Source organism: Malurus melanocephalus, unplaced genomic scaffold (genome assembly GCF_030028575.1).
Source record: "Malurus melanocephalus ecotype Western Australia unplaced genomic scaffold, MMel_1.1 scaffold_236, whole genome shotgun sequence".
Lineage (NCBI taxonomy): Eukaryota > Metazoa > Chordata > Aves > Passeriformes > Maluridae > Malurus > Malurus melanocephalus.
Window position 1 is genome coordinate 927,487 of NW_026623468.1, and position 24,242 is coordinate 951,728.

The 24,242-nt window shown below is 57.0% G+C and overlaps 2 protein-coding genes across 2 annotated transcripts; one reads left to right on the forward strand and one right to left on the reverse strand.

The window, feature by feature from the left end:
* Window positions 1–44: 44 nt before the first annotated feature.
* On the forward strand, window positions 45–8,413 carry KIAA1614 (KIAA1614 ortholog). Its single transcript, XM_057374911.1, has 10 exons — window positions 45–137; window positions 861–1,484; window positions 2,054–2,117; window positions 3,244–3,393; window positions 3,977–5,220; window positions 5,295–5,418; window positions 6,097–6,301; window positions 6,679–6,791; window positions 6,915–7,099; window positions 7,336–8,413. Exons 2-10 carry the CDS (start codon window positions 866–868, stop codon window positions 7,527–7,529), a joined length of 2,898 nt encoding a protein of 965 aa, XP_057230894.1. The 5' UTR covers window positions 45–137; window positions 861–865; the 3' UTR covers window positions 7,530–8,413.
* Window positions 8,403–22,555, reverse strand: STX6 (syntaxin 6). Its single transcript, XM_057374912.1, has 8 exons — window positions 22,466–22,555; window positions 19,779–19,948; window positions 19,093–19,187; window positions 17,283–17,345; window positions 15,121–15,243; window positions 13,754–13,860; window positions 12,136–12,230; window positions 8,403–10,610 (listed from the first exon to the last, which is right to left on the reverse strand). Exons 1-8 carry the CDS (start codon window positions 22,498–22,500, stop codon window positions 10,534–10,536), a joined length of 765 nt encoding a protein of 254 aa, XP_057230895.1. The 5' UTR covers window positions 22,501–22,555; the 3' UTR covers window positions 8,403–10,533.
* Window positions 22,556–24,242: the final 1,687 nt, after the last annotated feature.

A 24,242-nucleotide genomic window follows, 5' to 3' on the forward strand; every position in this document is an offset into this window, starting at 1 on the left:
GCTCGGCTGGAGGGGCCGGGATTTGCTGGTTTGGCCGTTTTTTTTTTTTTTAATTTCTTTTTTTCCCTCCCCTGTTTCCTTCCCTTCTTCCGCTTTCTTCTCCTTCTTCCCAGCCCTCTCCCGATGCTGCTCCGGGGGTAAGGACAGCCCTCGCACCCCGCCCGTGGCCCCGTCCCGCTCAGCCCGGGSCAGTGAGGGGCTGCGGGGAGCCGGGGGGCGATTGGGGCCGGGGGGCGCCGCGGGGATGCTCCTGCGGCTCCGGCCACGGGGGAGGCTCCTCCAGGGGTACCCGCGGGGTCAGGATGCTCCTGGCGGGGCGCAGGAGGGCACCAGGGTGCCACCGGGACGGCGAGGCTGGCGCAAAGCGAGTGCCACGTGTGACCCCGGGGRCCGGGGGGAGCAGGGGCTGGCGTCTGTCTGGTGGCACCTCCGGCGAGTCGTAGCCGGGAGGGATTTCTGTTCTGTAGAGTTTCGGGGCCCTGRTTTGGCTCAGAAAATGCCGGTTCCCTCCGGGTCTTCTTGCTGAGTGCCACAGGCCGCCTGAAACAGCTTGAGGGGGTGACCCGCGCTCCTGCCCTGCCCCTGGCCACCCCCTTTGGGCAACCACCGATCCCCCGCTGCTGCCCCATTGCCCCTGCTCCCCAGCCACGCTGGCACAGTGTCGGTGCTCTGGGTGGGTGCATGGGTGGCCTCCTGCTGTGTCACCTCCTGTCCCCTTCCTCTCCAGGCACGTGCTGGTGGCATTGCGTGCATTTGYCCCCCAGGAAAGGTGGGGTGATGCCGTTTGTGGGAGCACCAGAGCGGGTGCTGGGGAGGCCGAGGGCCGTGCAGGGGTCACGCCCTGGGTTTTGTCCCTGCAGGACTGATGGAGGGGAGCCCGCCCGCTGAGGCGCGGCGCCTGCCGCGGCCCCCCAAGCAGCACAGCCCGAGCGGCCGCAGCGCTGCCCCGCCGGAGCGGCCCGAGCCCGCCCCCGGCCCCCACGCCGTGCTGGAGAGCAAGGTGAAGGCGCTCAAGGAGAAGCGGGGCGGACGGTCCGGGACCTCCGCGGCTGCCCCCGAGCGCCCCTCGCCCAAGAAGCCGCGGCCCCGGCGGGGRAAGGCGGGCGTGGAGSCGGCGGCGCTGGAGCCGCGGGCKCAGCTCCGGACCTACCTGACGGACGGGCTGCTGGACGGAGGGGAGCCGCTGCCGGACAGCCCCCCGGCCCCCCGAACCGGCACCCCGGGGCTCTGGCGGGTCCCGGCASCCAGGGGAGATGTGCTCGGAGGCCCCGAGCTGCCCCCGGACAAGGGCAGCAGGTCCTGGCGCTCTGCCTCCCTCCATGAGAGACCCTCCGTGGGGGAAGAGGYGCGGACCCCGCCGCGGGACCGGAGGGGTCCCTCTGTGTCCCCTCCCACGGCCGAGAGCTGGGAGAGGCTGTCGCTGGCTGAGCGGGTGGAGAGGAACCGGCGGCTGCTGCAGGAGGTGCTGGGCCTCGSCGCACCCGGTGTGTATTTTGGGAAGGCGGTGGCTCTTTCAGGACAGCTGGGGGAAGTGGGAGGGAAAACTTTTGGGCTGAAGAGAGTCCTCAGGCCCGTTCTCCCACRCTGCGTGTGCAGCTCCCTGCTGCCTCACACCCCAGGGCTGCCCCGTCGCTTTCATCGGGATGTGGGAGACGCCCACGAGATGCTCTGGGTGCTACCAGTCAGTCCTTTCTGGTGACCTGGTGAGGAATTTCACTGCTAAAAGCAAGAGCAAGAAACTTTCTGGGACACGCCACATCTGTGGGCATTCACTGACACTTTGCAAGCTGCCACCAGAAAAGAGAATTAATTTCTCCTTCGATAGCATCTACCCCAATAACCCCATGGTCCCATCCCCACARTCCCACACCTACAGCCAGGTGCTGTCGCCCCACATCCCACTCTGTTGGGATCTCCCAGAGCCAAACACCTGGGAGAACTCTGTGGAGGGTTTTGGGATGGGCACCCTGCATGGGGGTGCTATCAAGAGGGGAGGCCAGGGTAGCAGCTGCCATCCAGCCAGGCTGACGCCTTTCCCTGTCCTGTGTTCCAGAGATGCCGGCGAGTGACGGGGACTGGGACTCAGGGGTCTCGCTGCAGGACGCCGAGGGCTGCAGGTAGGTCAGTCCCAGGGTGGCAGAGATGGACATTTCCCTCTTTCCTGCTCTTGTGTTTCAAGTGCACCCCGTGAAGTGGCTCCAGGGAAGGGCTGTGGGGCAGCTGGTGAGGGAGCRTGGCTGAGCTCTGGCGATGCTTTGGTGTGGGAAGGGGCAGGAGCTGGGTGTCCACGTGGTGTCTGAGCATGGAAAGAAGCCTGCCAGGATGCCAGGGCAGGGAGGGAGCTGGGGAAGAGGATGGGACAGAAATTTGCTCCAGGTGCTTAAGAGGATCGAGGCGGCAGGCGTGCGTAATCTTGTTGGACTAATGAAAAACCCGAGAGGTACGGACTAAAAATAAGGAGGTGGGATGGGCAGGTGAGAGGCTGGATGCTGTGTGGGTAAAACAGGGGGTGGGGGATGAYTCCCCCAGTGTTGTGGCTCCTGGTTCTGCTCTGCTCTGGCAGCTGGATCAGTGATGGGGGCTGCAAGGCAGCGATGGGGGTGCTGCACCTGCCATGAGCAGGGGCAGCCACAGCCTGGGGGAAGCCTGGCCCCCCGTGCTGCTGCTGGGAGGGGCAGCCTGCACCCACCGTCCTGCACTGAAGAGGTTAAKGCCAGGCTTCCCGAAGCGACTGCCTGAGCTGATTATTTTAATCAGGAGGATTAGGGCCATGGCCAACCGGGAAGGCAGCGCTGCGGCAGGGAGAGCTGACAGGTCCCCACCCCGCAGTCAGAGGGGCTGGGGGCGCAGGGGAAGATCCCCTCCAAGGAAGGGAAGGCAGCAAGGCAGGGGCAGGGTCCCAAACCTACCTGCCTCCCCACCGCCGCGGGATTTACACCGGTGCAGATGGGAAGTAGTGCCTCCTTCAGTTTCCCTGTCCACCTCCGGGAGTGCCCGTGGCACAAAGCGCGGCCTCGGCTGAGCCTGCGCCCGCGCTGCGAGTGCTGAGCCTGCCCTAAATGCTCACCTGGTGCCGGGGCTCAGTGGTGCCCGCCTGGCCGTCCCCCGGCGCGGCCGCCAGCCCGCCCATGAATGGCGGCCGAGCCCCGTTTTCCCTGGGCAGGGCAGCCTCGTCGTCACTGTTAAAGCACGTCTAATCCCTGTTATTTTTTCCTAATCCCCCTCCCCGCTGCGGGACCRCAGGGCCTTTGTCCCCGGGCAGGATCTCGAGCTGAGCCCGCGGCACGAGCAGGCCAAGCAGCTGCTGCAGCGCGCCCGCATGAAGGCTCGGACGAACCCCCTGCGCGCCAGCCACGACATCCTCCTGCTCCCCGCCGCCGYCCCGCACCCCAGGTCAGTGCCACCKCCTGCCCCACGGTGCTCCCGGGGACACGGGACACGTCCAGAGCATGCAGCTGTGTGTGTGGAGGGTGCACATRTGTGCAGGCACGCGTGTGGAGCCAGGATCTGTGCACCCTGGGTGCAGGAGCATCCCCTGCCCCACTTCTTTGCAGCACAATGTTTGTGGGTGTTCAGTTAGGTGTGTTTTATGATGGCATGGAGGTGTTAACGGGGGGAGGGTGGYGTTTCCCAGCTGATGGGGAATGTTTTCCCGGGGGAGACTCAGTGCTGGAGGCTGGACCGCAGCGGCATCTCGCCGTGTGTGCCGGGTCATGTGCGAGGTGGTGTTCCTGGAATGATTAACCACGCACCTCGGGGCAGGGAAGGGGCGATGGAGGTCGAGCCTCGGCAGCCCGTCCGGATTCCAGCTTCAGGCTGGGGGGAAGCGGGGCTGTGCACCGCCGGGGAGTACCGGGCGCGCTTTCCTCCTCGCCCCATCTTTTGCACTTGGTTTTCCCCCTCCCGCCCCGCTCTCCCAGGGTTGCCGGGCAGCCCCYGCAGCTCGCCCGCGTCCGTCTGTCTGTCCCCATGGCAGGGAGCCCAGCGGGAGGCTGAGCGTCGCTCCGCGGGACGGCGGCAGCCTGAGCGACTCGTCCAGCGGGGAGTCGAGCTGCGGGCGGCCGCGGCGGCCGCGGGGACCGTCCCCATCCCGCGTCCGCTTCGAGGACGAGTCGGCCCGGGACGCCGAGGTGCGCTACCTGGAGCGGCTGCAGCTGCGGCACCGGCGGGCGCTGGGCTCGGCGCTCCCCTCGCCGGAGCCGGCCGGCAGCAGGCAGCCGGGGGACGGGGCTGGCCAGCCCAAAGCCCGCAGTGGCGACCTCGTGGCCGGGGGCAAATGCAGCGCCTGCGGCTCCTTCCTCGGTGCCGCCGCCGGCCGGGGCACGGACACGCAAGCTGCCCCCGACGCGGTCAGAAGTAGCCCCGCGGCACAAAGAAGCGTCCCGGGGGAGGGCAGAGGGCCGAGCCCCGCCCAGACGGAGCCCAAAATCAGACCTCTGGGCCCCGGAGGGTCCCCGCTGTGGATCCTGCCCTCCCGGCAGCGCATCCACACCGAGAAGATCAAGGAGACTTACATCGGGGATGTCACCTACATTGATGAGGTGGACTCRGCCCTGGAGAGCACCGACACGTCCGACGGCTGCCGGACGGACAGCGAGGAGGCGGGACCCCGCAGCCCCCACCTGCGGGGGCACCGCGACCCCCGGACTCGCGGGCACAGAACTCCCCGTGCCGCCCCGCAGCCGGAGGCGAGGCCCAGGAAGGGGACGGGTGTGGCCAGCGGTGGCCCCGGTGCCAAGGATGGGGACTCGAGTACTGCCACAAAACAAACGGGGGCTGTTTGCCCCCCTCCACCGGGAAGAACCAGGGAAGACGGGGAACCCCATCRGCATCTGGGGGACAGCAAGGGAGTGGGAAACACCGCTCGTCCCTTGCAGCAGCCCAACGAGCCCCAGGAGCCTTCCCCACAGCTGAGRACCAGCACCCCCATTCCAGGCACCCACGTCCCTGCTCCCCCTCCTACCAAGAAGGCCTGCTCTCAGGTGCCTTGCAGGAAAGCCCTGTTCTGCAGCAGCAGCCGCCAGGCATCAAGCCAAGGAGCCCGGGGCCCAGAGCCAGATGCTGGCAGTGCCACCCCAGCCCAGCCCGGGGACACRGCAGGGCCAAGTGAGCGGCGGAGTCCCTGCAGCCCCAGGTGGCTCCCGAGGAGCCCCCTCCGTGCCTTGTCCACCAACAACTGCAACAACACCCACGGGCAGGACGCCCCGGGGACGGACAGAGGTAAGAGATGCTYGCACAGGGTGCTGGGGGGTCCCCAATGAAGCAGGCGTGTGACTGTCTCACTGTGGTTGCAGGGGCACTGTCACACCCTGCCGCCAGCCCTGTCACCCCCGTGCCCCAGGAGGCTGCTCGTCCTGCTGGGGAAGGTGCCGGGACACCGGGAGCGCAGCAGCAGCCGGCTGGGAACACAGCACACGGGTGAGCGAGCGTGAGGGGCCGCAGCATCCCAAACGTGCACCCCTGAGCATCCCTGCTGGGCACTGCAGRATGCTGCTGGGCTGAGCTCCCRGAGGATTCCTGGTGGGACTCAACCCTTGGGCTCAAAAAACCTCCCAGAAACCAAAGTGTGGGGATGACAAYGTGCCCATGTGTTGCTCTGGTCTTGCGGGAGCTGCATTTCGCCACATCTCAGTTTTCCAGGGGTGTTAGAGCAAATGTGACAGAGGGGATTTGCTGGTGTTGGGTTCTCTCCTTTTGGGGAACATCAGCTGCCTTGGGGCTTCCCAGGTGCGATCCTGCTGGCCCTGTGCCTGGGGCTATGTGTCTCAGCCTGGCAGGAGAATTCTGAGGTGGTGCTGGGTCCTTTGAGCCCATTGTGATCCACTGGGGCAGAGCAGGGGAGTTCTGAGAGGTGTTCAACCTCTAAAATAATGGGGCAAGTGGGAAGGGTGCCTTTCAAGTCACAAACTTGTGTGTGTTGGGTCACTGCTGGGGGGAGGTGGCTGYCCCTAATCTCCCCATGCACCCCGATGTCACTGTGCTGCAGCTCTCAAGGCTGCCAGGGCGGCTGCAGGATGCACCCCAGCCCAGAGGCAGCTGCGGGTCCTGCTGCAGTCCCAGACACACGGTGGGTGACGGCCATACCTCTCCACGCAGGGAGCCGGGGCGGCCCGTGAGCCGCAAGGGCAGCAGCGCTTCGGCCTCGGGGCTGAAGAAGCTCCTGTGCAGCCTGAGCCAGAGCACCAAGCAGCGCCTGGGCCGCTTCCGCTGCTACAGCATGGAGCAGCTCCCGGCCCCTGGCGGCTCCCCACCGGCTGACCCCGGCGTCAAGAAATCACCATCCCTGCAGTCCCTGCAGCTGGTGAGTTTGGACATGGCCCTGTGTGGGGGGTGCCCATGGGAAGAGCACAAGAGCATAAGAGAAGGGATGCTTGGCTGGCAAGAAGCATTCCTGGGCATGGATTTATGGCTCCAGTGATCCTGGGGGATTTGGGGGCATGTGCCACCCCAAACTTGCTGAGTTTGAAAAGCCCAAAGCCAACTGGGAAGTGGAAGGGGGAAGGAGGGAGAGAGGGGATAGTGGAAGAGCAGACACACTCCTCCTTCGTCAGCAGTGTGTTGGTTAGTGCTCCAGGAGGTGGGATGCCCCAATACCCCGTTCCCTTGGCACATCAGTGGGTGAAGCACTGCAGTGCTGCACAATGTTTGTCATCATCTCAGCCAGGTGCTTTTCCCCAGGTGTCGCCCTTCTGCCAGCCCCAAAAAGCCGCCTCTATCCAGAGCCTGCATCCWCAGCTGGGCAAGGCATCCCGCGCCAGCGCCTACCTCCTGCCCCAGACCACGGCTGACAGGTAGGATGTGCACCCGGGAAGGCTGTTGTGGGATGCTGTGATTGCTCAGTGCAGCCAGGGGCTGCATCACCCCATCTCCAGCAGGTTCCCGTGTCCCCACTCACCCGTGTCCCCTCTCCACAGGAAGGGGGGCTCAGGGCCGCGGCGCTCGCTGAGCGTGGAGGACATCGGGGCKCCCGGCCGGCTGCGCGCGGTGGGGCGCGTGGTCGAGGTCTTTCCTGATGGCACCAGCCAGCTGGARCTGCAGMGACCCCCCCACGGCGCCTTTGGGTTCTCCGTCACCTCCGGACACGGCCGGCCCGACACAGGTATAGTGGGATCATCCCAAAGTTTTGGCACAGCACGGTCCCTCCAGGATGGCTCTTGTCCCTCCCCAGAGGTGACAGCAGATGAGGGGGACGCTGCCATGCATGGCTTTGGCCAGGCACGGTCCCACGTGTCCATCAGCCCGTGCCAAAGGCTGTTTATCACAGGTTTATTCCTGCGCAGCTGCTGTGCACCCCAGGGCAGGGAGGGCTCTCACCCGTCCCCGTTCCCTCCGCAGGTGTCTACGTGCAGGAGATGGTGGATGCCGGCACGGCCAAGCTCTATGCGGGGCTCCTGGGTGTGGGGGACGAGATCCTGCAGGTCAACGGTGCCACCGTCTCAGGGCTGGGGCTGGCCCGCATCCGTGAGCTGCTGCTCCAGGCAGACACCCTGTCCCTCCGCGTGCTCCGGCACCGCCCGGCGCCACGGTAGCCCTGGCACGGCTCCTGCGAAGCCCGCCGGGATGAGGTCCCAGTGATGTCCCAGGATGGCAGAATGACACGGCACGGACCAAGCTGCAGTGCCAGGACCTGCACATGCTCCACTGCAGTGGGGGCAGGTGGCTTTCCTGGCCCCGTGTGGGCCCAGGGACTCCCCAGAGTCTCCAGGAGCTGCCCAACTGTGGGGACAGGGGACAGCCCTGAACTGGGTATATCTGTCCTGCTGGGCACTGGGGTGAGCAGCAGGGGGACACCCCATCTCCRTGACCCCAGGTCCAGAGGGCTCCCTACCAGCACTGCCACTCTGTGCTGGAGGGCTGGTAGGGTTCTTTTAARTTATTTCAAACTGAAACTCAAAAATATATCTCTGCAATAACAAAACAGTGCCCTTAGCTTGTGGCATAGAGGGGCTGGGGTGGCACTTGCTGGCATGGGGCCTTTGCTACTTGTTTTGCCATGGCCCTGCTGCTCCACCAGCTACCTCCTGACCACGTTGTGCTGCTGGGGGGCCCTGGGCAGGCAGATGGGGGGCTCAGCCACCTGTAGGACTTCTTGGGGAATTTGAGGGGCTTTTTCCACTCATAGAAGGCAAAACACATCCTTGGAATGCATCCCTCCAGCAACAGTGGCATGGCAGCAATGGCTGCCCTCTGTACCTTGGTGCCCCAATCTGGGTACGGCTGCCTGCTGCATCTCCTGTATCTGGGCACACCATGCTGACATGACCCCGAAAACGGCAGCTGCTGCTTATGCCTCAAAAGCCAGGAAGGTGATGCCTGCCAAATGCTGCTGGGAGAGCTTTTCCCACTCCCAGGTGCCAGGAGACCCGCAGCTTGTCACGGGAGTAAGAGTCAGGCAAGAAAGATCAGAGAGCTGCGCTGCTGCACCTTTATTTAGTGTTAAAGGGAGGGGCACCACCAGCGACAGAGAAGCAAATGTACACAGGAAAAGGGACCAGAGACACTCGGGTGGCTTGTGGTGATGCCAGCAGCTGGGCCACCCCCTGGACTACCAAAGGAGCGGTCCTGCATGGGAGTCATTCCCAAAGGATGCACGACCAGGGTGAAAGTAACGCGGGGATCAGAGGTGTGCCAACACCGGCCGGCAGCGAGCCCTGCTCCCTGCCCAGACTCGCACTCCTGGGAACCTGCTCCTGGAGAGGCACAAACCCACGGAGYGGTGCAGACACTATTCCAGCCAGCCTTGGAGAGCAGACACCACCCACTCCCTGCAGCGTAACCAAAAGAAACGGGATGCTCTGCAAGGATAAGGAGCCACTTTGGGATCAGGAGTGCGGGTGGGCGCCGAGGCACCACGTGTGCGTTACTGACGAGCAGCTGGGCGGGCGGGGAGGTTCCGTCCGGCCCCGCCCGGCTGCGGAAGGCACGGAGCCGCTGGCTGTGCATCCAGCGCCTGCGGGAGGGAAAGGGGAGCCACGCAGACCTCGGAGGGAGCCACGAAGCCGGGAGGGGGAGGAGTGTTCAGTCCCGGAGGTAAAGCCGTCCGGTGGCGAGTTTCTAAGGCGGGGTGGGGGATGATTTTGGGGGTGATTTGCAATTTCAGCATAAGTCTTTGCATCAGCGCCAATTAACTTCCTCCCCCAGCCCCATCTGGGAGCCATAAGCCAGCCTGTTCTGAGTCTTCGCATGTTTGCAACTTAAAATACGGGAGCAGACTGGAGTAAGAAAGCGTTTTTGCTTCCCTGAAGTCACCCATATCCTACAACCAGTGCTCGCAGCAYGACCCCTCTGCCTGTTCCTTCCCGGTGACACTGCCCAGATGAGCTTTTTTCACCACGTTTTTGGTACTGCGCACCTGGCTACTCCACATGCCCTGTAGGGAATCCGACACTGCTGAGACAACTCGAGTGACAAACAACTGGGAGGTAACAAAAGGACTGGGAAGGAATACGGAAACATGATCCAGATTTGAATCTCTGACCTTTTGGTTGCGTACAACAGAGGTGTCCAAAAAATAGCGGTTGGGAAAAATGAAGACATCCTATTTACAAGTTCATTTACACTTAAAATACATCACTGAGCACCGTTCCTCTGTTCATGTGTGTCGTGCATCCACAGAGAGAACGTGGCTCGAATGGTCATCAAAAAAATCTTTAGGTTTTTTTTTTTTCCTTAAAAAAAATAAGTTATTTTAGACCTGACAAATCACTTGCCAAAGGGAAGCAGCTGTTAAACAGAAGCAGTGACTCAGTTATACAAGGGCAAAGAAAGCATCAATGAGCTTTAGAGGCCTGTATAACGAGGGAGGCAATTTTAAAAGCTTTAACATCCTCCCTCTCTGGCTCACAGCTGATTGCCAGCGCTCAGGGTGCAGCACCCCAGCTTTAAAGCTCTGGGGTGTCTGACAGGGCCTGGGTGGCTGACAGCAGGACATAAAACCCTACAGCCCTGCCCTCCGCCCAGGTGYGGAGGGTAGGAAGGCTCTGCTGGGACTCACCGTGCTCTCCTGGAAGTGAACCGGTGGCACAGAGCCAGCCCACGGGAGGCAGTGAGGGGGAGCAGAGCCAGGGCTCCCCTCCCTTGCTGCAGCTCGGAGGCTTTCACCCTTCSCAGTAATGCTTGGGGCTGGCACTGGCAATGCAGTTTGTAATGCTCAGTGAACTCAGTAATTCCTCCCCGTCCCATCCTCCCCAGGGCTCACTGCTCTGTCCGCATCCCACCGGCTCCTACCTGCACCAGGTGGAAGCGTGGGGGTCAAGTCCCCCTCCAGCTCCCCGGGCCCAGACCTGGAGCCCAGGCCCAGATCACACCACACCAGGGGAGGAGGCAGCTGCAGTCCTCCAGCCCCTCTCCCCGGGGCCAGGGAGATGCCGGCGAAGCCGAGCTGCAGTCCTTGGAGGAGGATGGTGAGAACTGGTGTGGGTGTTCCTGCCAGGAATCTCTGTGGGTGGACGGAAACGGGGAGAGTTTCATTTGCCGGCGCTGCCGGGGCCAAGGGGCGGGGAGGGGGCGTCCCAGGAAGTTCAGTTTTTGTCATCACAGGACAAAAAACAGGATGAGCACCACTAGCAAGATGACGAAGAGGACAACAATTGCACACCACTGCCGTCGATCTGGAAAGAAAAGGAAGCATCAGTCTTCCTGCTTTRGTGGAGAAGGAAAATTGGGGGACCATTTTTCTTCATGTACTGCTAGGAACCAAATTCAGGCTTAAGCCATAAAATCCAAAACAACAGCTCCTGGGGGAGAAAGGCTTTGGCGCTGTATATTGCAGTGAGGCATTCTCCTCCAGGATACCATGGGGTTTGGGAACAGCTGTGGGAATTCTGAGACTTCTTCCCAACCAAGTTCAAAGCTTTGAAAAGCTGGCTCCAAAGCAATTAGGAGGAACAAGCAGAGAGCTGCTGTGTTTGCTGTTCATTCATGGAGTAATCTGTTTGCCAGAGGAACAAAAAGGGATCCGGTGAAAGCTGCCCTGAGGACCTCTGCCAGGAAGAGATTGTGGCRGCTTCCCTTAGGACAGGGCCAGGAATCAGGTTTCCCTCCACATCTTTAAACCTCATTGGCTCAACACTACATCTCCTCTGAGAGCAGCTGTCTGCCCCTGTGAGATGATGATGCAGCAGTGGGGACAGGGCTGCTGGCACCCCCTCAATTCCTAAGCATAGCAGCTACCCCARAAAAAGCCCTCCTGCCCTCCCTGGCACATGTGATGCCAGCAGAAAACGCTCTTTCACAATGCTCAGAAACACTCCGTGAAGATTCATGGTTTTTCCCAGAGGAAAGGGCAGAAACACAAAGTTTTCCCGTGGTYGTGCTGCTGCTGAGCTACTGGTGACCCAAAATGCACTGTCAGCACTCCAAGTAGTCTCTCTAGGGCTCCACTTCCACCACCTCATAAATCCCCSGGACAGTCTAATCCTGCTGAGCAGGACTGCTTTTCCTTCTGACTGGCTGYTGCCTTCCCAAGGTACTGAGCACCCACAGGAGAGGGGTGCTGCAGGAGGCGCTGGCCGGGCACAGTGCCAGGCTCGGAGGCAGCCAGCAGCGTGGGACTTCCCGGCAGGCAGGCCGGGCTTCCTGTTTGCTCTGCCCGCAGCCCCGCCAGCCCCCCAGCTTCTAGCACAGCCTTATAAGGACTTCTCTGTGGGTTCATGGCAGAATTCAGCTTTTTACCAGCTGAGAGATCTGACCGACAGGCCTGTGGGCGCCAGCAGCCCAAGGGCAGGTGGGATTTGGGAAGGGGATTGCCGCAGGCATTCTGGTGTGGGAGAAGCCACACAGCATGGCCGGTGTTTAATGGCACCTTGACAGCTTTTGTTCCACAGACAACCCGGGAAACTGCAGCAGAGGAGGAGGCTGCAGAGCTTCCCCTCCCACCAGCTAGAGGGGGATTTTCCCAGCAGCAGCAGCATAAATAGAAAGGCATCTGTAAATAAAACAAAGGCAAGGGACAAGCAGCAGAGCAATGTCTGGGCAGGAGCAGCTGCCGGGCTTGGAAGTCTTYCCCCTCTTTCAAGAGCTGAGAGCTGCTTCCTCCCCTCTGCTGGGTGGGTGGGAGCACAAAGTGTCCCAGCCCAAAGATCCAAGGGCTCATCTCTCCCTTTCCAGGACTGGATCSCACATCCCAGGACCTACCACTCGTCATGTGAGACACTTTGGCSAGCTTCTTCATGACGTTATCAAGGCGCGACTGAGTGCTGTCTAACTCGTGGGAGAAGTCATCCAGCATCCTGGGGACACAGAAGCAGGGCACTGGTCAGCACATGGCACATCTGGGATTTTGCTGCATGCTCACACACATGGGATCAATACACCAATGGGATCAGAGTATCACACCTTGGCAGACTGAATGAATGTGGCCTCCTCTCCTGGAAGCATGCAAGGGAGGGGAAAAAAACCTGCTAAAACAGCAGCTCTGCTTTGGTGGGAAGTAACTCGGGACTCCTGCCAGACTGATCCTCCCTGTGTGTTTGTGGCTCAACTCTACATACATCTGCAAGGTGAGGAGTGGGAGGGGGCTTCCTCTTTACAAAAGGAAAGYCTCATTTATAATCTGATAAGCAGAGACTGGTTAGATGTAGGTGTCAGCTTAGACTTTAAATCTCTTTTCTTGTTCAGGGCTTGCAGCTGCAGCTAAAATCTTGTTTCAGTCATGTATCAAGTGAGAATGAGATCTGCAGTTGGTTTCAAACTGCTTTTCAAGCTCTGTATGGAAGTTACCCCTTCTACCACACAGTGACTGTAATGAATCTGCAAGCCTTCCTGAGTCCATGCTTTGTCAATGCCATTGCACATCCACAATCAAGGTACCGATCCAATTGTCTCCAGACAGTGGGACTTTAAAGCTTAATGCATTTAAAAAGACAGACTCCTTCATTTGCAGTGCCAGGGCAYTTGTTCAACCTTCATTCAGTGGGGAAAAAGGAGGGGTTGTAAAAACCTCACTGTGGAAGTTATGAGCTAATCTAGCAAGCACTGGTAGTTTTGTGTGATGATCTAGAAACACCAATGCCACACCAATCTCCWCTGTGAGAGCAGAGGACTCTCATGCTGCACAGCTTCACACGGGAGGGGGGTTTAAAGCTCCTTCTCTCCATCAAAGATGAAATCACTTCACAAGGGACACGGCCCTCCAGACTCCTACCAGCCAAACAAGGAGGGGTTTTAGGCATGAACCCTTCAAGCCTCTCTGGAAGCATAGCTGTTAGCCTGCACAACTGGGAACTTGTTTGCAAAGGACAAGAACTGGGAAAGAAATCTAATTTATATGTAAATGGATGGATGCAAAATGACTTTGTGAGCTGCCCTTTAACTCTTTGCGTGGGTGAAGGCTATTTTTAGCTTTAGTGATGAAGAGCAGCTCTGTGCTGCGTGTTTCAGGGCAGCAAGGCAGAGCTGAGGGCTCCTGGCCCTAGCAGTTGTCCAGGGGCAGCACAAAGCCTTGTGGAGTGGGGAAGTGCCCAGTATCAGCACCTCTCTCCCTTATTTGTCTGCTGGCTGCCTGAGGGGGAGCATGTGAAAAGGAGAGAAGGAAAGGTAAGGTGGCAGCTGAGCCTGCCCTARATGCAGGGCTCCAAATGAAGGAAGTTGCAGTTGGATCCCTACAGATTGCAGCACAAGATGGTTTCCAAAGGCTGCCTGAGGGATCAGTGAATTCCAGAACCTACCAGTGGCAGAGACAGGTGTGTGAGAACACCCAGCCATGTTGCAGCCAGCCCCATGCCAGATTGTTGCTGCCATGTCTCACACTTACACTGCTTGCTCCTCCAGCTCCCCGCCAATGCGCTGGGACATGTTCTTCAGCACCCCGATGCTGCCAGAGACCAGCTCCAACTGCTCATCCTGCTGCTCCACAATCAGCTGGGGCCAAAGAGAAGGGAAACAGCCAGTTACAGATCTGCTGCCTGGAGCTGGGTTGGAGCCAGCCCATCCAGTAGACAGGCACTCGCTGCTCAGCCAACATCAGCTGTGAGACCTGGGCTCAGATTTAAGCCACCAGGAATGAGTACCACGTTCCGAAGGAATGCTGGAGAGGTGACAGCCATAGAAAGCCTGCATGGCATGGCATCCCCATGGCACAGCAGGCTGCAGCCTCCAGACATCCCTGCAAATCCAGCCTCAACTCATCCATGCTGCACACATAGCTAAAGTGACTTTGGGCTCCAGGGCTGGTTGTCAAAAGCTCCAGGGCTGGTTGTCAAAACCTTGGTGAGGTAAGCAGGTATGGCCTGAGAGCCACAGTGATGCTATGCCTGTGAAATGCCACCTGGAATGTGCTGCAGCTAACATGGGGTTAATGCAAGAAGGCTGTTGCAGCTTCTACAGCTAAAAATAGCCAGCCTGGCTCCAAATGTGCCAAAGGAATAAGTCTGCTGCTGTTTTAAGTCATTTTCAGGGCACAGTCATACTAAGGATTAGCTTTACCCTAGTTACCTATTTCTGAAGCTATTTATCTCCCTGGAGTCAGTAGGTAAAACGTGTCTGGAAGCTGAGGTGGCATCACGGGTCAGGAGCTTTAGCAGAGTTTGCCACCTCTAAATCACTGGCTGTGTCAAGGCCCTGTAGTTCTCTGGTCAATGCYTGGCCTGGGCATTTCTCCAGACAAACTCCCCTGTCAGCTGGGAAGTGCAGCTGGGAAGTGCCTCACCAGGGGTTTTCCCAAGCCCTCACACAAGCCTTCTCACTAATCTCACAGTGACAAAGGCAGGAAAAGGAAACAGGCACATGCTCCTGCTCCCAGCCTGCTCTGATGGGAGATGCACACAAACAACAGCAAACSTGTTTTAACCAGGGGAAATTGCATAAGAGAAACGGGCCCTTTTCTCTTTGCAGTGTATCTACTCTTCCAAGGATTTCAGCAATTCTTGTACTGTTAAAGCTTAGCATGCTACACCTTYCAGATCACGCTGACTGCCTCTTGAACAGAGCAAAAGCCCCACACCTCAAGGGTTAAAAACTTGGTGCCAAGATCATCCAAAGCTGTGCTGCACAGGAAATGCATGCACAGATATATGCCCCTAGCAAAGAGGAGGATTCTCAGGCTCCTGGAGCCAGMCCAGTCCCCCTGGCACCCATTTGGCAAGCACAGATATTTAGTCTGTGTGGTGCCAGCTGCCTTACCTGTTGTTGAGCTTGCTGCTCCTCGATGAAGTGTGAATTTGCTAATTGCAGCTCCCGGTCCAGACGGSTGTATTTGTCAGGTCCAGAGCTCCAACTCTGACTCCCACTCTCTCCCAGGAGTGCCTGAACAGATGCAGAGAGCTCAGCAACACCCTTGTGTCTGCTCACAGCCCGTCTACAGGGTGAGGTGAGAAGGCAGACAAGGCAACAYTCGTGTATGCACGCACACAGCATCCCTTTCCTCCTGCTCTGTTGCTACTCAGCCAAAATGCTGTCATGAACTAAACCAACACAGAGCCAAAATGCCAGCCTGGGAAGTCTCTGCAGACTGGAATTGCAGATATGCCTCTCCAGCAACAGGAGAGCTGGAGTGTGGCTGACTGACGGTGTGGGCAGGAGGCCTGCACAGCACAAAGGACTGGCAGAGGCCTGCTCAAGAGACAGCACTGTGTGCTAGGACATGTGAGCTGGGAAGTGTCCGGATATATTGTGTTAACAGACGTACAGATTGAATTGAGCACTCTGCTGCTAATGACAGGGGCTTAAGAGGGTCTGGATGAAGTACTTAACCAGTTGAGCTGACAGTAAAATAATGCAATATATAACCAGAGCAGCACTGTATGTTTATGCAGGCTGCCTGTCCCTCCAGCAGGCTCTTCAATTGCCAGCATATACAAAGCTACTCTTGCTACCTGCCCCACAACATGAACAGAGAATCTTGTGCAAAGACTGCAGAGATGTGGTTTTCCAGCCTAGTATGTCYGGTCTCTGAAAAGGGAATAACCCAAGCTACAGATGCTGCAGAATGAACACAACCTGCAGTGAGGAGCTGCACCGTGCAGCACTAGGGATGGGTTAGGGACTCAGCCCTCCAGGCAGAGTATGGGTAACGAGACCATCCTGCAGCTCCTGGTCGTGGGCAGGAGGGGATGAAGAGTATTTGTGAAGAACTGCAAGACAATGACCAGGCTACTCTGTCAGGCTGAACGGTTCATCTGACTTAAAAGGTTCAAGGAGGGGTGAGGAAAGCTGACAGACTGACCATGCAGGAAGCCAGCAGGTCATCTGGCTTTGTCTGCCTCCGAGACATTAAGCAAGCTCCTGGTCACTCCAATTTTGTGGCAAGGGCAGCTCCTTTTTATTTAACTCAGTGCAATAGTTTTGCTGCAGCTTCAACAGAAAGGCCTCTGTTTGCCAGCCTGGGCTGTGAGGGTCAGGTCACTGCTAGCCAGCCCCTCAGACACAAAGCCCAGCACAAGCCTTGCGGTCTGGAATGAAGGCGAGRGGCTGGGAAGGGAGAGAAAGGCACCAAGGGGAAGTCAGTTTTCCTGACCAGATGTCGCTGCCTGAGCTGGGCCATATGGTCTCCTGCAGCTATCAGGAACCTTGTGCAAAGGAAAGCAGCAAATTGCAGGGAAAGCTACAGACTTTTTTGAGCAAGGGTGTCAGGGACTTCACTGCTGCCGAGTGTTTGCCGAGCACATCAATTAACCCTGTGACAAGCTCAGGAATGAGTTCTGTGCTTCTCTGTCGTTTTTGTCAAGYGTGGTGAGGCTGATGCAGTACAGATAATAAACTGTATGAAGCACACACCAACTTTTCCCGAGGTGGCTCTGGAAGTCAGCTCCAGTATCTCCTTACAGCCTCCCCATCAGCCAGGAAGTAGCACAAGCTGCATCTATTTCTATTCCTTAGATTACAAGTGCAGACAACACGAGACTCCTTGAGCTTCTTYCATCTTCTTAACGCAGCTATTACAAGAAGCAGCTGCACGAAAGGATATTGCACCATCTTGGCTCCTAAATCCAGCAGAGCACAGGATTACATTCACTGACATGGATTCTGAGCCGGTTCCCCCCCGAGGAGGAGGGAGATTTCCCTTTCCATGGGATGATGCAATGCTGACAGTTGTACACAACCAGCTCTGAAGACAGAAACAGATGGCGAGTGCTGACTTACTGCTCTGAGAGACAGGCTTGGGAGAGGCTGGCAGCAGTTTCCCTGTGAGAACCAGCTCTCCCAGGGCAGCCAAATGGACATGGCTCAAGCACARCTTGGCTGCAGCGTGCAAACCCCTTCCCAGACCAAAGGTTTGTAAAGGGATAAACTCCAGACAGGATATACATTGTAACAGATATACATTGCCCGTTTCTGGTTCTCACCTGCCTGTTTTTTCTTTCAGCCAGTGCTTGCATGGAGGAGTTTGACATCTGATCCTTCATGTCCTGTTTGTTCAACAAAAGAAGCAGCATGTGAACATTGGATTTGTGGTCACAGGCAGATTAAGGGTGCTACAGGCCTTCTATACCCACCAAGGCTTCTACAAGGAGGCATGAGGAAAGGGAGATTTTCTTTGAAAACCTACACTTTTGAAGAGACTAGAAAGATACCGTAGAAAGTTTCAATGCATTCATTGTTATAATAATACAAGAATCAAAAGCAATGGGATATTTTGAAAATATTCCTTCTTTACTACTCATTTTGCTCCACTACAACCAGAAACACTTTGATTTGTATAATAAACTAATGTTCCTGCTGACAGAATGTGAGGAAGTATTTGTCAAGGCCTTGAAGCCTGTAACCCCCTGTGCTTTACTCACAACTGCACCTGGTTTTATATTCTATAGTATGAGGTAGATTTCCTGTCCAGTGGCCATCCTCTCTGACTGTGACTATGTTTTCTATTAACAATTAATTTTTGCTGTGGAGTTCCTGCAGGAGGTCACTAACCCCCAGAGGTCACACCATAACATAGCCTAGTTTTCACAAATTAGCAAGCAGTCAATGTGATCTGGCAAAGGCTGATCCCCCAGCACCATTCTGAGGCCACCAGAGCATTCAGATCTGTTTTACTGTTCAGAGAGGTGCAACACATCACTGAACAGCACCACATCCCACTCGGTTAATTCTCACTGGCTAAGGCATGTGCTGCTGGCATCATGAATTCCCCCATGGAAACTGGAARTCAGCTGCATAAGGCCACTAACAAATTTCATTTACCAGTGGGAGACACTGCCCCAAAACCCATTAGCCAGCATTTTTTAGCCAGGAAGAGAGGACCAGAGAGCAAGCTTGCCTGATCCTGCCCATTTGGGAGTGGACTACAGCGAGGGCAAGGCAGCAGGCATATGCTTGCTACCTGGGGCCAGCGTGGTTTTGGGATCAGTTCCCAGGCAGCAAGCCTTAGGGACWGCATCCAGACCACAGGACTGCAGGTAGGTTAACAGGCTTGCTGCCAGCCACAGCAATGCATTCTGTGGAGCAGGAACATCAGAGTCATGAGGGGCAGCAGAAACTCACAGTAGCTATTAATAAAGAGAAAACTTCCTAACTAGCAGCTTGTTACCAGGCAGTGAAGCTTTTGGAAAGATGTTTCTTCTCTATTTATTGCCAGCAAGTTGTTAAAACTCCCTTTTTGCTTCTCAAGTGTAAGTTTAAACTAAAAAAAAATCTTCCTCAAGTTAAAAATAAATCTAGTGGTTGTTTGGACTATTTTGCAGGGGTAGGAAGTTGAAGTCACTGTGTCAATAACACCAGGCTTTAACCATCTGCCAGTGTTCAGAGTGGTCTGTCTCCCTGTTGCTGAAAACTAGTGCTACAAATGGTTGGGACAGTTGCAATTTCCCTCAACACTGAAGGGAGGCTCCAACCTTTCCTACATTGCAGCCAGRTCTTTACTCTTCCTCCCCAGTTCCCACAGGTTCCCAGCTCACTGTTRCCAGAGTGGTGTGAAGACTTCAAGGGTCAGCAGCATGAAAGGAGGGAACTCTGTGGGGTACCTGCACCCCCAAACCTTGTGGRCAGCTCCAGGAGGGAGTGCACTGGTAAGAGGARGAAGCCTGGGAGAGCAGGCAGCAGKTTTTTTCTCTGCTCTCCAGTCCACCACAGAATGGCCCCAAGCTTTCCTTTTTCAAACMCCTAATGCCCCCTGCCACCCTGCCCAGGCCCTGACCCCAAGGCCAGGCTCCTTACCCTGACCACCTGCCGTGTGCTGGTGATGAAGGCTTTCCGGATTCCCAGCTCCGTGGCATCGAGATTGAATTTCCGCGGGTTTGCCTCGACAATGCGTGGGCACCGAGTCAAGGAGTCCCCGGAAGCAGTGTTGGGTACACACATGGATACACAAACCCTGAGCATGCCAACTGGCCACTGTGCTGTGCCTGTTCCCAAAATTTGATTAGCAAAGTACAGCACCAGTGGAGGGAAAAGCAGGCATGGCAGGAATGTACCRTGCAGCGCAGGCACGCGTGCGAGGTTTCTCTTTTCCATGTTTTTTTTTGGTTTTGTGATGCTGTGCAGTGCTTTCAGAAGCACTCAGATGAACACAAGGGAAAAGGAGTATTTCTGGAAGCCAGCCTAGAGTATGAACTGACTCTGCAGAAATCCAGATCCACACAACAACAAAGAACAAAGAATCTTAGAACAAAGCCTTCCAGAACAAGGCATCTTACAATATACCTTATAAAAAGGGAAGAAAAAAGGCAAAAGAAAAAATCCTTGACTTAATTTCTTATTCGCAATTTGAGAAAAGCCAATGTTAATGCAAAATTCAATCCCCAATAGTCCCAATTTTTGCAAAGAGTGACAAGAACTGGTACTCAGCTGTTTAGTACAACTTGGGAACCGCAACTACCTCCAAAGGACCACAGAAAGGATATTAATGGTTTCATCCAAGTCTTCCAGGTCCCACTCGATGCTCCGCAGGTTGTTCCTGAGCTCATTTGTGGTCCAGTCAATTTCTTCTCTTGTGGCAATGGAGGGATCTTGCAAGAGCTCTGTCCACCTCTGGAAAAGCCCCTGTGCAGTGTTCACAGCTTTCTGCACCTCCCTGCAGCCAGGTAGAGAAGAGAAGCCAAGGATTATCATCAGCTGCCCTGCAGCAGAGACACCGGGACAGCCCCATGTCCAGCTTCCTCTGAAAAATCTTTCCTTCTAACAGCTTCACGTTTATCTTGTAAAACAAGGATTTGCCCTTCTTGCTGGAYTATCCTGTATCTTGCTGAGGCACTAAGTTACTCATGAAGGGACCTATTTCCCCAGGGGAAGCTGCTGCTGAGTGTCACACAGGCAAGCCAGGGCAGAGGGTCTAAACAAGGCARCTCTTTGGCAATCCATGCTTTGCATTCCTTTCTCAACCATTTTCCTCTCAAGGCCCTGAACTACCCATACAAGATACCCCAAGGGCACAGAGTTACAGGAACTGTCCCCACACCCCAGCCAGGCAGACTGTTGAGTGCAGCACTGTTTATTTTAATTCAGCATTTAAAAAAATACAGCCCTACTATGCTGGCTTAGGAAACACAAGTTTTTTTCTGCTGCTCTAAGCTCTTTTGGAGACAAGTGCATTCACAGCAGGGGAAGGCTTTGCTGACAGCTCTGGTTTAGGGCAAGCAGGTTTGTAAATTTGGGTCACGGACCCTCAGCGTGGTTACCTGCATTTACAAGCTCTGTGGTCCTGAGCTGTGAACTGCTCCCCCAGGTCCACAGGGAGCTGGGATGAGGAAGGGAGACAGGACCAGACTGTGCTGGTGTGAAAGGAGGCCACCATGAGCTTGCACACAGCAGTCCAATGTTTCACTCCAGTGAAGGAAAGCAGGGGAGGCCCAGGACAGATGAGCTGAGCCCACATCCAGCAGAGGTGCCAAGGGCCTGAGATGCTCCAGCTGCTGTCGAAGCTGCAGTTTCTCAGCACCCCATGCATGTCCCTCCTCTTTTTGCACGCCTACAGCTCCAGGTCTGCCACATGGAGTGCCCTAAAGTCAGCAGCCTGCACTGAGGATCTGGAAAACTTCATTCCCTCTTCTACTTGCCAGCACAAGTTTTGGGTTTGTTTGGTTTGTTGGTTTTTTTTTTWAATCTGAACACACTTGTGGAAGTCCCCAGCAGCAGGAATGTAAAGCAGAGTTGRATGTCTTCTGACGGGAGGAGTTACAGACACCTGGAAAGCACACTAATGGCAACTCTGGTGCTTCCACCACCACCAGCCCCTCTGACCTGCCAGGTAATAATTAACTCTGGGAGCGGCAGCACATCCCCTTTCCCTCCCTGCCCTTCCCTGCACGCCGCGGGAACATCTCTGGAAAGTTTGACAGGACATTTGCTCCCCACCCATGGCGACTCCTACTCTTTCCTCTTAGCAGGAGTTCAACTCCCTCTACTCCCTCAGGTAGTACTTTCCCTGGCTGCAGTATCAGTACCAGTATCATTTCTCACACTTCTTGTTCTCATATGGCTTTCCCAAACACCCCACTAGCAGCCCCTCTGCTGCTCCTCAGGGCAGTTTCACTGTGAAATGGTGACACTAAACGCTAAACACTACCCTGGGGCAGAAGGTGGCCCCAAGGCAGAGTTTAGTGACTGAGCAGCTTTCACAGAATCGCAGAATTGCTGGGGKTGGAAGCGACATCTGCAGATCTTCCAGCACAATCCCCCTGTTAAGGCAGGGTCACCTAGAGGAGGGGACACAGGGATACCTCCAGACGGGTTTGGAATGTCTCCAGCAAACTCCATGCCTCCCAGGGCAAGCCTATTCAAGTGCTCTGCCACCTTCATTGTAAAGAAGTTCTTCCTCACGTTGAAGTGGAACTTCTGATGTTTTACTTAATGGCCACTGTTCCTCATCCTATCACTGCAGTCTAGCACCATCCTCCTAACACCTCTTAAAGGCGTTTATATGCATTGATGAGATCCCCTCTCAGTCTTCTCYGGACTAAACAAGGCACAGCTCCCATTGTCTCTTGTCACAAGAGAGATGCTCCAGACCCCAAATCATCTTTGTAGCCTCCACTGGGCCCTCTCCAGAAGCTCCAGCAAAACTCCTTTCACCCTATTAACAACAATTTTCCTTTAATCACGTTTAGTTTGTATTTCCCTGCGTTCAGGCTTTTCTCGGCAGGCTTCCTCTCGCGACCATTGTTTGTCCCACAGCTCGGTCCCCGCTTCTCTGCACCTTTCCCCATGGACACCCCGGCCTCCAGCCACGAGCCCCCAGCCCCACYCTGCCCACAGCCCCCAAGCCGCACCTGCAGCCGAGGCCGGGGAGCCCTCACASAGCCCGGGGAGGCCCGGCCGCGGCCCGGCACCTGCCCGCCTCACCCCAGGGCCTCCCGCGCCGGGCCGCCATCGCCGGGCAGCTTTCAGAACCCGCGCTCGGCCCCTCAGCGGCACGGGGGGGCCTGGCCGCCATTTTCCCCCCACACAGACCCCCGCCCGCCGCTCGCCCGCTCTCCGCGGGCCTCCTGCACTGCGGGGCGGCCGTGCCCGCTCCCTCCGTTCCCAGAGGCGGCTCCGGCCCGTTTCCCGTCCCTCTCCCCGTCCCCCGGAGCGCTCCGAGCGCGGCGCTCACCCCTTCACCACGAAGAAGGGGTCCTCCATCGACATGGCGCTGCCGCCGCCTCACGCCACGGCCGCCGCCAGGCCACGCCCCCCTCCGCTAGGCCACGCCCCAAACCACGCCTCCCGGTGACCACGCCCCCGTCGCGCTGAGCGGGGGCGTGGCCGGTGACGTCACCCCGCCATGGCGGCGGCGGGGTCCGTAGGCCGCTGTGGGATCCCGGCGCTGTCTCCGCTCTTCCCGGGGAATTCGGCAGCTCTTCCCGCAGCRCGGTGTGCCTCTCACCCACAGGATCACGCACAGCATGGGTCAGGTTGGAAGGGAGCGCTGCGGGACGTGTGGGCCATCCCACAGCACATGGCGCAGGGTTGTTGTCCGCACGGGTCTGGGAGATCTCCAGTGAGGGGGCTCCACAACCGCTCTGGGCAGTTTGTTCCAGTGTGTGTCCACTCGCGCAGTAAAGAAGTTCTTGTATTTGGKTGGAACTTCCAGTGCATCAGTTTTTTCCTGTTGCCCATCCTGTCCCAATGGCACTACTGGAGAAGATCCTGCTTGGCACCCCTTCTTTAGGTATTTATACACATTAATGAGGTCTCCACTCACTCTTCTCAAGGCTGAAAAGGCCCAGCTCTCTCAGCCTTTCCTCATATGGGAGAAACCCTTGGCCAAATCTCACGTGTCCAGGAGTTCAGTTTCTCTTTTTTTTTTTTTTTTGTGGAGCACAGAGCTGCTTACAGTACTCCAAATGTGGCTTCAAGCACCATCTCCTCACACACCTGGAGTTAGCAGCCAAACTCTTCCATCTGGAGGAAATTTTGTGCTTTATGCCGAACTCAGGACAGTAAACTCTTTCCCTCTCACAGGATTTGTAGTCTGAAAAAACCTCCTATAAACCAGCCAGCCAGCCTCCTTCACCCAGGTTCACAGGCCAAGACACAAAAACCTGTGTCCTAGCGTGGCAAGAATCCAAAGAAACAAGAATTCCCTACCATTTGCCTGCTCTGCACAGGCACGGGGATCTCCTGGCGAAAAAGGGTTTCCCGCACCTACAGCTCATTTCTCCTTTGCCCTCCACACTGGAGGCACATTTCTGCTCCCTGCTTATCCTCTRTCCTAGCTGATAAAATGAGTAACAYRCRTTTGCCAAAAGCAGGGGAAGCTTCCAGCTGTGGGGAAGCTGTGTCAGCTCACCCTGCAGGGCTCAGGGGAGCGGGGTCCCTCTCACCCTACACACCAGTGCCTTGGGGTTCTGTCCCTGYCACGGTCCCCAGCAGGGGTGGCTCAGCCGGGCCGTGTTCCCAGCCAGGGTGGGAGGAAGAAGGAGGCAGCGACAGGCAGTCTGCTCGGCTCCTGCTGCCCTTCCTGCCCCGGGAAGGCACAGGCACYGCTTCCTTCCTCCTGCCTTGTGTGGGGTGAGAACAGCCCCGTGCCACTTGGATTTTGTCCATCCCAGGGTGGGGATCCCTTCTTCCCTCACTCCCACCCTTCTTAAATCTCCAAGCTGTTTAATGGCTGAGCTCCCTGGGCTTGGAGCAGCTGGCAGGAGGGGGATCCACTCCCTGCAGAGTGTTGGGAGTTGTTCCCCCGTACACACACAGAGGGATGTCCCTGCTTTACTGCCATGGGGGCAGGGACAGGCCAGCACCATGGTTGATTTCACAGAGGCTTGGCCAGGAGTAATCCCCCAAATTTTAACCAAAGAGCACATCCTGGCCTGCACTTCCCAAAGGTGGCAGYGGTCCAGCATCCCGTGCAAAGGCAGTTCACTGAGGGAACGGGCACAAACCCT